The sequence below is a fragment of the Peromyscus leucopus genome, chromosome 5 (genome assembly GCF_004664715.2).
Source record: "Peromyscus leucopus breed LL Stock chromosome 5, UCI_PerLeu_2.1, whole genome shotgun sequence".
Classification (NCBI taxonomy): domain Eukaryota; kingdom Metazoa; phylum Chordata; class Mammalia; order Rodentia; family Cricetidae; genus Peromyscus; species Peromyscus leucopus.
This window is the reverse complement of record NC_051067.1, coordinates 82,230,323-82,242,474: the sequence shown is the minus strand read 5'-3', so window position 1 is coordinate 82,242,474 and position 12,152 is coordinate 82,230,323. Positions and strand designations below refer to the sequence as shown.

Here is a 12,152-nt window from a genome sequence, read left to right as displayed (position 1 = left end):
TAAATTTGCAGGCTGCCTGGCCTACAAAGTTAGTTCAAAGCCAACCTAAGCATCTCAGTAAGATCTGTCTTGAGCCAGGTGTAGTGACTCACTCTAGTCTTAGCACTTGAGAGGCAGTGGCAGTCAGATCTCTGACTTCTGGGTTACAGGCCAGTCAAGATGACACAGAGAGACCCTGTCTCAAACAAACAAAAATCTGTCTTGAAATGAAAACTAAAAAGAGGGCTGAGGGTATAACACTGTGGTAGAGTGCATGCCTATCATGCACAATGCCCTGTGTTGATCCCCTAAGCATTAACCAGATACATTAGTCAGTATAATAACCAGGCCATATTAACCAGGTATGATGCTACAGTTCTGTAATTCTAGCACTCAAGAGATAGAGGCAGGAAGATCAGAAGTATAAGGTCAGTTTGAGGTTTAGGCCAGCCTGTGAAACATAAGATGTGGTATAAAAACAAAACAAAACAAAAAACCATGGGATTTCATTGTATACTCATTCTGACAGGTAAAAATATTGGAACATTCAACTTGGCATAAGCAGGCAGATATATGTGAGTTCAAAGTCAACATGGTCTACATAGTCAGTTCCAGGTTAGCCAGGACTATAATAGCCCTTGTCTCAAAAAAAAAAAAAAAAAAAAAAAAGAAACATTTATAAATAATTTAGTAGGATTTCATAAAGTATCATATTTAATATGTTTTGTCAGAAAAGTGATACTCTCACATGACAAAAATTACAGAATACAGGTGAAAAAAGTACAAATGTATTACCCTTAAAACAATCTATTTCCTGCTGGGCAAGGATCAGGAAATAGGCTGGAGAGAAAGCTCAGGGGTTAAGAGCACTTGCTGCTCTATCAAAGGACCCAAGTTCGTATCTCACCACCCATGTCAGGTGGCTCTCAAATGCCTATAATACCAAGTACTCATGTGACTCCCCTCTGGCCTCTGAGGGCACACACTCACATAAGTAAAATAAATCTCTTTTTGTTCTTATTTTGTTTTGTTTTTCAAGACAAGGGTTTCTTAGTATAGTCCTGGCTGTCCTGGAACTTGCTCTGGAGATCATGCTGGGCTCAAACTCAAAGATCTGCCTGCCTTTGCCTCCCAAATGTTGGGATTAAAAGTGTGCACCACCATGCCTGGTTATAAATGATAGGTCTATATAAAAAAAGAGAAAGCAGAGAAAAACAAAAATATGTAACTAGCTTAAAGTCACACATGTGAAGTATGAAGAGCTAAGAGTCTCATCCAGAGTCTGGTACCAGTAATTGTACTCTGAACTATTTTTTTTTCCAGAGCTGAGGACCGAACCCAGAGCCTTGCACTTGCTAGGCAAGTGCTCTACCACTGAGCTAAATCCCCAACCCCCACTCTGAACTATTTTACTATGATCATAATTTGGAGTTATATCTTATTCCTGGGGCATCATTAACATTCTCAGAGCTAGTCTTCAAGGCTTTTTTTAATGTTAATAGTAATCCATTAAATTTGTATGTGATAATAAGCTGTGATGTTTCCAGTTCCCTGGTATAAACATAAAATATCTTCGGGGGCTGGAGAGATTGCTCAGCAGTTAAAGGCACTGGCTGCTCTTCCAGATGACTCTGCTCAATTCTCAGAACCCACATGACAGCTCACAACCATCTGTAACTCCAGCCCAAGAGGATCCAACAATTTCTTCTGGCCTCTGTGGGCACTACACATATATATGATACAAAGACATGTATGTGGGCAAAACACACACATAAAATAATAAATTTTAAAAATATATTTTGGATATATTATTTTGCCATGTAAAAATGTTTTTCAAAAGATTCTATCAGTTAATAAAGCCATGAACATTATTAATTTCCCACAAATATGCCAGCATTAAGCATGAACATTAGGACTGGTGAGATGGCTCAGTAGGTAAGGGTGCTTGCTGATAAGCCTGGAGGTACAGAGTACCAACTTCTACATGCACCTCAGCATGCATGCTTCCACATACATTTACACACAGAATGAATAAATAAATATAAAAGGCATTTTTTGAAAGCATGAATATTCAAAAATGTTCTATATTTTATCATTTTTTTCAACACAGTGAATTTTTACTGAAGTTCCACATTACCTTGGCTTTACTATTTTGATTTCCTGGGTTTTTGATGTGTGTTTTGTTTCTCCACAGCTTTTCTAAAGTACCCAAACTGGCCTAAACTTGCAGCCCTGCCTTAGCCAGCTTCAGCTAAGATGACAGAGGTGAAATCCACAGTGCCTGTTTTCTAAGTTTCTTCCTCTGTGCTTTACTCAGTGATGAGACAGATGTTAGGTTTGCTGGTTACTAGTAGATATCTATATGAGCTTGTATAGGAATATCAGTACTATGTCTATCATATTCATACTAAAACATCTCCAGACTATTGTTTCCTATTTAAGATCATGGTTATAACCTTCTGTTAAAAATAAACACAAAAGCAACAACACATATCAAAACTTACAGCTCCAAAATACAAAGAATTGCTTCTAATATGATTTCAATAGCAAGATAAACCTGTCAAAATATGCACTCAATAGAATTCCAATTTTAAGAAATCTTGAATAGGTCTCATTTAAAATTAACTGAGTAGAAGCCTACTCACCTTCAAATTGCCAAAATAAAAACAGAGAACTACATACCTGTCGCTGTAAACATTGATGACTTCTGTTGTGTAAATGCTGATGATTAGACAAGGAGGAAGGCCAGCTCCGAGCCTGATATTGCAACTGAGTTTGAGCCATGTCAGAAGGCCGTGCTACAAGATGTGAAGTAAACTGCCGATCAAGATCATGATCTAAAACATGATTTGAATTATCTTGTCCAAAGGTTGATTCATCAAATTGGGGGAGGAGACCCTCTTGAAGGAGGTCCTCTGGGTCAAGTCCTGAAAATGGTTCTGTATGAGATTCTACTTGATGAAGTAAATTCTCTTCTAAAGATGAAAAACCATTAGTTTCCACATGATCATTGAAATGACCCATTTGAGGTCCTGAGTCAACAGGATCTGGGAAGTTCATGTGCACAGGAGATAATTTTGAATTGCTATAATTACCCTGAGGATGTGACGAATGCAAAATTTGAAAATTATTTGAATTCAATGATGGAGTGGGGTTTAGGTGAATATGCTGAGCAGATTCTTGCTTAATTCCCCTATGAGGTGAAAAGGAGTTACTTCCAGCAAAATCAGATAAAGCTTGATTTGTATGACTGGGTGGAAGAACTGTAGATGACTGGAGGAGACTGCTTGGTGACACATGACCACTGGAGAAAGAGTAATGTGCAGGAAACTGCTGTGAGTTACTGACAGAACAGGAAGTCATACTTGGAGAAGGTCTGTTAAAGTTTCCTTCCTGATGACTGCTACACTTGAGGAAGTGTACTGGAGGATTTGCTGCTTGAGAAAACTGCACTGAGAGAGACTGGGGTGAAGAGGATGCATTAGTTATGTGTGGCGGGTGGTTAGCATTAACTCTGTGGGGACCAGAAACATTAACGTCTATAAAATTTTTAGTCTGGCCAAGAGAATTTTGCCCTGGGTTAAGATTACTTCTGTTTTGTTGTGAGCGAAGTGAAGTACACTGTGTTTGATGTTCACTGGCCTGAAATAAGGCAAAATCATGGTGCACCACAAAATTTTTATTTTGATGAAGAGAGTGTGAATGTCCTTGTTGATGAAAAGGAGATCCATTTTGATTCGAAAGGCCAGTAGCTGTCTGATGACCCCACATTGGACTACCATCTGCTACATCTTGAAACAAGCCATTGGCTTGGTTTTGGGGATGGATTGGAGAGCAATTATATTGAGAGTGTGGAGACAATACATGTTCAGCTGGGCTGCCAAAAGACTGATTAACTTGATGAAATTTCATTGAGTCAAACTGATTTAACTGTTCAAAATCCGTCATCTTCTGATGCGTAGGAGTACCTTGAACGTGGTTTAGTGAATCTATGTGCAAAGGCTCAAACTCTGCACCCAAGTTCAATTCATCCACTAGTGAAACAGGTCCTGGCTGGACAAACGCATCATCTGACAAACCTTCTAGGGTCTCACCAAAAAGATTAGTATCATCAAAAAAATCCATCATTGGGTCTGTCATTTTGAAACTTCAGTGACAATTTGGGTGTTCACTCCAAACAGCTATGTTCAGCTTCTCTGTGGTAGACAGTACTGTATCATTTCTTAGGGTCATCAACTAATCCGAAACAGGCCAGTGTTTATTATTGCTCTACATAATGACATGTCATGAAGTGTCAGAATCCTAGAAAAATAAGAACAAAAATAATTTAAATTTAGTAGTAGGTATTCACGAAACATATAAATAAAACAAACAGTATTTTGTGTGTGCTAATTCATTGCAAATAGGTCATTAATATTCTATACAGAAGAAAACGGGCTCCTGTGGGGGACATAACTATTTAAAAGTAAAAATGCATATTACTTTATTCTGAAGTACATATATTATGACAAAGGAATGTAAAGTAACCCCTAAGAACAACAATGTGTCACACTACAGCATAAAACATCTACAACTTCCAGCACTTCCACCAATGATTAGAATAATGAGGTACTACCCTTCAAAATGTTATATGTTTAAGAGAGCTAGTGTCAGATGTCCTCAGTAAGTAGATTATGATCACCAGCTCTAGGTCCCCTAGGGTGTATGCAGAAATACCGGAAGCTCAATTTTCAAGATACTATGAGGTGACCCAGAATGAAATAAATTTGGTTTCATTACTGATGTCACTAACACAAATAAGCTGCAAAGTATGCTGGGACATATGGTCATATAGTTCTCATGGTGCTTTTGCTTATCTACCATGGAAGACCAACCTAACAGCCAAAGGACTTAGGTATCAGTATTTTCCTTAATTACTTGTATTCATTATTCTACTTCTAGAGAAACTGCTAAATCATTAGGCATATATACATGTTTCCTATTTTATTTATCAAATTGTGCAAATGTTGAAATTCAAAAGCTAAATAGAAAACAAACAAGAGCCAGGCGGTGGTGGCACATGCCTTTAATCCCAGCACTTGGGAGGCAGAGCAAGGCGAATCTCTCTGAGTTAGAGGCCAGCCTGGGCTACAGAGTGAGTTCTAGGAAAGGCGCAAAGCTATACAGAGAAACCCTGTCTCAAAACACCAAAAAAGAAAAAAAAAGAGAGAGAGAGAGAGAGAGAAAGAAAGAAGGAAGGAAGGAAGGAAGGAAGGAAGGAAGGAAGGAAGGAAGGAAGGAAGGAAGGAAGAAGAAGAAAGAAAGAAAGAAAGAAAGAAAGAAAGAAAGAAAGAAAGAAAGAAAGAAAGAAAGAAAGAAAGAAAGAAAGAAAACAAACAGGAGCCTGGGCTAAGTAAATGATAAACTGGTCCTGTGACAAGTTGTAAATAAATAAATAAATAAATAAATAAATAAATAAATAGCTGGTCCTATGACAATTGTGCACAAATAAATAAATAAATGGATAAATGGGTAGATAGATAGATAGATACATACATACATACATACATACATACATAAAGGTTTGAGCCAGTCAGGCTTATGCCTTTAATCCCAGCACTTGGGAGGCAGAGGCAGGTGAATTCTCTGTGAATTCAAGGCCGGCCTGGTCTACAAATCAAGTTCCAGGATAGCCAGGGTTACACAGAGAAACCCTGTCCCAAAAAACCAAATAAATAAATAAGTAAAAGTTTATACGTATGTATATAAGGCTAATCAAGCTTATGCATATGCAGTTGTCTCTGGGTATATGAGGGAGAATGATTCTAAAACTCCCACAGAATCAAGATCATGGATGTTATATCAATGATCTATTTTTTATATAACCTTAACACATATTTCTGTTTATAACTCATGATGTTATATATCATGTCTAGACAACTTAAAATGTCAGCTACAATACAAATGCTATATAAATTGGTATTACACTATATTGTTTAGGGAATAAAAGTAAGAATGAACTAGTAGGTGTAATTTATTTCTTCAAAATGTTTTTAATAAGCATGTGGTGGTTCCTTTAATGCAGAACCTTAGGATACAGATGGCCAAGCATTCATGAACACATACACACATGTATATACCAGTGAGATGTAAAAGTGATCTACTGACTGGTTACTTTCTAATACTAAATAGGTAACCATTATTGTTCCATGCTTGAATCATTTCCAAAATTTTTAAAAGTAATATGGATCTAATGTTCCTATTTTACACACACAAAATCACAAATGAAGGTACCTATTTCTATATATATTAGTTTATTTAAAAATTACCAAAGTGTTAACAAACTTTCTCAGAAATTCTATTTTGAGGGATAAGTATTAAAAATAAATTTTCTAAGTAAAATCTCTACTAACTATTCAACTGTATAAATTGTATTTTTTTTAATTCTGAGAAGTAACAACTACCAAATTTGGATAAATTATACCTAGATATTGATGTATTACCAATCACAACAGTATCATATGCTTTAATAAATAAACAACATGCAGCCATATCTAGTAGTGTAGCACTTGGATGGCTAAGGCAGGAAGATCCAGTTCAGACAGTCTAGACCACAGGATGAGTTTCCAAGGACAGCCTGGGCTGCAGTATAAAACCCTGCCTCAAAGCAAAACAAAAACAAGCTTGGAATAAAATACTTCACGATAATCTTAATTAACTGTTGAAAACTATCCTGTAAAAATGGGATGAAATGAAGTTCAGTGAAGTAAAAGGTTTAGGTGGTAAAAACCTAGTTAGCAAAGTTGTCCCTTTAATTGCAGAATAGAAGATTATTCACTCAGCACAAATTATAAGGGGGAAAATGGAAATAATAGCTAACAACAATTTATTCACCCTTAACTTGATTTTAGGAAAAGCAGACATAATAAAACAACTAGAAAGAACGTGTAATTGTGTAGTTTTAGGATTTCATTGTATTATACATTATAATATACTCTAATACTTGCCACAAAATACTCCTACAGTACTAGTCAGATGAAAACCTAGTTTTTACTTCAGCAAAATGAAAAGTTTTGATATGAAAAGTTTATAGGCTACAACATTAAAATTAAAAGCCCACTGTTATGGGACACACCTGTAATCCCAGTATTCAGGAGGCAGAAGCAGGAGGATCTTGGTGAGTTCAAGACATGCCTGGTCTGTATAGTGAGTTCCAGGACAGCCACAGTTACATGGTGAGATTCTGTCTCAAAAAAACTAAAACAAAACCCCACAAACAAGCAGTGTGGTGCGGAAAAACACAGCCCATCTACTGACTTACTGAGATAGGAGGATTATGAGTGACCTGGTGAGAGACTGCCTCAAAGTAAGTAAAAACGCTTGTGCTTCAAAGGATACCATAAAGAGCTGCCAGACTAGCTTCTAAAGGCCACATTCTTACCAATGAGTAAAGCCCAACCTCTCAGGACCCTGACTCTCAGCTGTGTTCCAGAAGGAAAGGAAACCACCAGTGGCATACTCAAGGGATACCCAGGCTTGTGGGCACATGCCTGTAGTAACAGCACTTCAGAGGTGAGGGCAGGCAGATGAGTTCAAGCCTAGCCTGGGTACATAAAACCCTGTTTCAAAACTAGAAGGAAATGAAGGAGGGGACAGTGAAGGGAAGACAGCAGAGGAGAAGGAAGAGAGGGTTAGGGAGGAGAGGGAGGAGTGGGGAGAGAGAGAAGAGAAGCAAGTGTTGGGGGTGGGGGCACCTGCCCTGCAATCCTAGCACTTGGGAGAAGGAGGCAGGTGGATCAGGAATTCAAAGCCATTCTTAGCCACATAGCTAACTGGAGGCCAACCTAAGCTACATGAAACCTTGTCAAACAAAACACAGGAAGTATGCAAGCAGACAAAACCACCCACAGGAAAAAAAAAATAAAATCTTTGGTAATCATGTATATAATAAAGAACTTATATCTAGCCCAGCAGTGGTGGTGGTGGCGGTGGTGGCGGCGGCGGCGGCGGCGGCGGCGGCAGGTGGCGGCGGCAGGACACACCTTTAATCTCAGCACTCGGAAAGCAGAGGTAGGCAGATCTCTGTGAGTTCAAGGCCAGCCTGATCTACAGAGTGAGTTCCAGGATAGCCAGAGCTACACAGAGAAACTCTGTCTCAAAAAACAACAAAAAAAAGCCATCTTATATCTAGAACATATAAGAACTTATATCTAAAACACAAAACATTTTAACAAGTTACTGGAAAAAAATCTGGATACTTCTCCAAAGGTATATAAACCTCTAGTAAAGATGTGAAAAAAAAGTCCAACCTCATAATTGCCACAGAACTATAAACCAAAACCATAACAGAAAGATCACTTCTTACCCATTAGGGTGAAAGAGTAAAAACACAAAGAAAACAATTGAATGCAAGAGTGGTTGAGAAAAAAAGAGAGGGAGAGGAAGTAGTTGAATTTACACATTACTGATGGGAATGTAGCTTCTGTAGAAAAGTTCAGCAGGTCCTCAAAACTTTAAAAATACAATTCCCGTATAGTTTAGTAGTTCCGCTTCTAGAAAAATACTCAATGGAATTGAAAGCAGGAATTAAACACAAACTTGCATGTCCAATGCCCAGTGCAGTGTTTATTCACAATACCAAAAGGAGAAAATCACCAACTAACAACTGATAAGTAAGACAAACAAAGCATGGCATACTAGTGTAATGGAGTTACCCAATAATAATGAAAAGTGAGCTGAACGTTAAAATCACAGCTACTTATACACTGAAGCTGGAAAGTCACAGATTGAGTTCAAAGCAGCATGTGTGACTTGCTGTGACCCTGTCTCAAAATAAAAATAGGCTGTGGTAGAATTCTTTTATAGCATGTATGAGGACCTGGGTTCAACTCCCAGTATTGCAAAACTAAAAATCTTACAAAAATGAAACAGTGACTCATAACTCATAACTTAATTGTGAAAACCTTATACTAAGTGAAGGACTACAATTACAGAGGTGTACTCCCCGCCCCCATTTTTTCTGAGACAGAGTCTCAATATTTATCCCAGGCTGGCAACCAATAGTACATTAGTGGTTAGAAAGTTGAAGGCAGGGTGGATGTGTGGCATGACTGGTGACCAATGAGTATTGGTCATAGGTTATGGGGCTTCTTTTTGAGGCGACAAAAATGTTTTAAGCTACTTTCAGTGATATTTAAGCAACTCTGTGCATGCCAGGCAGTGGTGGTGTATGCCTTTAATCCCAGCACTCGGCAAGTGGAGGCATGTGGATTTCTGTGAGTTAGAAGCCAGCCTAGTCTGCAGAGCAAGTTCCAGGACAGGCTCCAAAGCTACACAGAGAAACCCTGTCTCATAAGTGGATACTAGAAGTAAAGCAAAGGGTAACCAGACAACAACCACAACTCTAGAGAAACTAGCTAACAAGGAAGACCCAAAGAGGGATGCATGGATCACCCTGGGAAGGGGAAATAGATGAGATTTCCATTAGTGAACAGGAGGTGAGGGGTGGGCAATGGAGGGTAGGAGATGGGGGATGAGAACATAAGGGAATAGGATGGTCGAGCTGGAACAGGGATGGAGTGGGAAAGCAATCGGAGAGATAACATGATGGAGGGAGGTATCATGGGGATAGAGAAAAACCCAGTGCTAGGGAAGTTGTGAGGAATCCCCAAGGATGACCCCAGCTTGGACTATTAGAAATAGTGGAGAGGGTGCCTTGACTGAACTGGTTTGCCCCAGTGATCAGATTGGTGAATACCCTAACTGTCATCACAGAACTTTTCTCCAATGACTGATGGAGGCAGATGCAGAGATCCACAGCCAAACACCAGGCAGAGCTCCAGGAGGCCAGTCAAAGAGAGAGAAGAGGGATTCTATGAGCAAGTACATCAGGATCATGATGGGGAGACCTGCAGAGATGACCAAACCAAACTAGTGGGGGCTCATAAAAGCTCAGTGGCTGTGGAGACTGCATGGGACTGGACTAGGCCCTCTGCGTAGCCAGACAATTGTGTAGCTTGATCTGCTTGGAAGGCCCCCTGGAGGTAGAATCAGAATCCATCTCTGGTGCATAAGGGGGCTTTTTGGAGCCCACTACCTATGACGGGACACCTCCTGCAGCCTTGAGGCAGGGGGAAGGGCTTAGACTTGCCTCTACTGGATGTGCCTCCCCAGGGGAGGCCTTGCATCTTCTTGTGGAGGGGAGTGGAGGGGCTGGGTTGGGGTGGGGGAGGCTTGGCAGGCGGGAAGAGGGAAGAGGGGAATATTTGATTGGTGGGTAAAATGAATGAAAAAAATTTTCTTAATAAGAAAAAAAAAAAAAAAAGAAAAACCAAACCAAACCAAACAAAACAAAACAAAAAAACAACTCTGTGATTACTTGAAACCACACTAGGTGTAGTGATGCATGGCTGTAACTCTAGAGAATCACAGTTGGAAGTTGCCTAAAGAGAAAGACTCTGCCATCAGATCAGAGGAAGAAAGTCAGAAGAAATGCTTGGCACCTGAGAGTGCTCAACCCTTCTCCAGGACCTGCATTTGGGTTCCAGAAACCATACTGGAAGACTCACAACAGTCACAACAGCCTATAACTCCAGCTCCAGAGAATGACCTGACACCCTCCGTTGGGCTCCATGGGCACAAAGACACATGTGACATACACTCATAGATACATACACAGAATAAAAATAAATCTCTAAAATTAAAAAATAAAAAAGAGGGGAAAGAATGAGACCAGTGAGATGTCTCAGCAGATAAAACTGCTTGCTGTTTAGTATGGCACATGTGCGACCACACACACACACACACACACACACACACACGCACACGCACACGCACACACTCATTTATATACACGTGTACAGACAGACACACACATAAGCAATAAAATTTTTAAAAGGGGGATGAAAAAGCCAGTGAATTATACACTTAAATAGATTAAATTATATAGTATGTGAAGTACATCAATGAAATTATTTTAAATAGGCAGGTGGTGGTGACTAGCGCCTTTAATCCCAGAATATGGGAGGCAGAGGCAGGCAGATCTCTGTGAGTTCAAGGCCAGCCTGGTCTACAGAGTGGAGATCCAGGACAGGTAGTGGTAAGAGTGAGCTATTGTGATCATTTCACTCAATCCAAGTTTTAAACTTCAAAAACTAGCTATCCAGGTAGCTCACACCTATAATTCCTGCTCTTGGGGAGCCTGAGGGAAGAGGACTGCTGACTGGGTTACAGACTGAAATTCTGTCTCAGAAAACCAGGAGAAAAAAAGAAAACAAAACAAAATTTCCCTGTGTTGCTAGCCAATTTTTCTTTTCTCCATTCCCCTAGTGGTCTTCCTTAATTTCCTTTCCTGGGATTTGACTCAAGTACACCCTGCATGATTACTATGCACACTAAGAATGCCTTGTTTATGACAAGATGGTGAGTTTCTGTGGGAAAATAAAAAGATGCCAGACAGAGCAGAGCCAGGCTGGGCCAAACCGACTTACCGTCTTACCCAGTTCCTTACTGTCTTCCCATTTCATTACCTTCCTCTAGCAAAGTAAATTTCCTGCCCATCAATACCATGACTGTTTACAATTCCTTGTTTCTCAGTCCCTTCACTAAGATCAAGGGCATAATTTACACAACACACACACACACACACACACACACACACACACACACAGTAGTAAGGCATGATCTTAGTGAAGGGACTCCAACCTGAGGGCAGTCTAATAGTCTTTCATTTCTGTTTATACCAACTTTCAAGGTAATTTTAAGTAGTCTCACAGTGTTAAATGTCACATATGTTGGTAACTTCAAATTTAAATCTATTCCTTCTCTGCCTCAACTTCAAACCCATAAATACCTAACAAATATTTGGCTTCTCCTCCTGTCTAATGGATATGAAACTAGCCCCGATACTAGGCCATATTTCAAACCAGTAAGCAGCAGGTATGACCTTCTCCCTGTTGTCTCAGGTCACCTCATGCACAACCCTCTAGTGACTCTGTATTGCACCCATAAAAAAAGCAGCACTCCTCATTCTGACTCTATTATAGCCCTCCACTCCCACCTGAACAGCTCTCTGCCCACAGCTCCTGATCTCCTCTCTTCATCACTCCCTTGTTTAGATGCAAAGGCAGGAGAGTGATGTCAGCAAAATAGCCCAGTAGGCAGCTTCAAACACCCTTCTCGCCAATGTTTCTCAA

General features: G+C 39.7%; 1 protein-coding gene across 11 annotated transcripts in view; it reads right to left on the bottom strand.

The window, feature by feature from the left end:
- Chd9 (chromodomain helicase DNA binding protein 9) overlaps nt 1–12,152 on the bottom strand; it is a 229,473-nt gene that overhangs the window by 127,180 nt on the left and 90,141 nt on the right. For all 11 annotated transcript variants that reach the window (XM_037206078.1, XM_028871524.2, XM_028871530.2 and 8 more), the window contains one exon: nt 2,662–4,281. In XM_037206078.1, coding sequence (XP_037061973.1) covers nt 2,662–4,119 — 1,458 coding nt within the window. In that variant the 5' untranslated portion in view covers nt 4,120–4,281. The remainder of the gene's footprint in view (nt 1–2,661; nt 4,282–12,152) is intronic.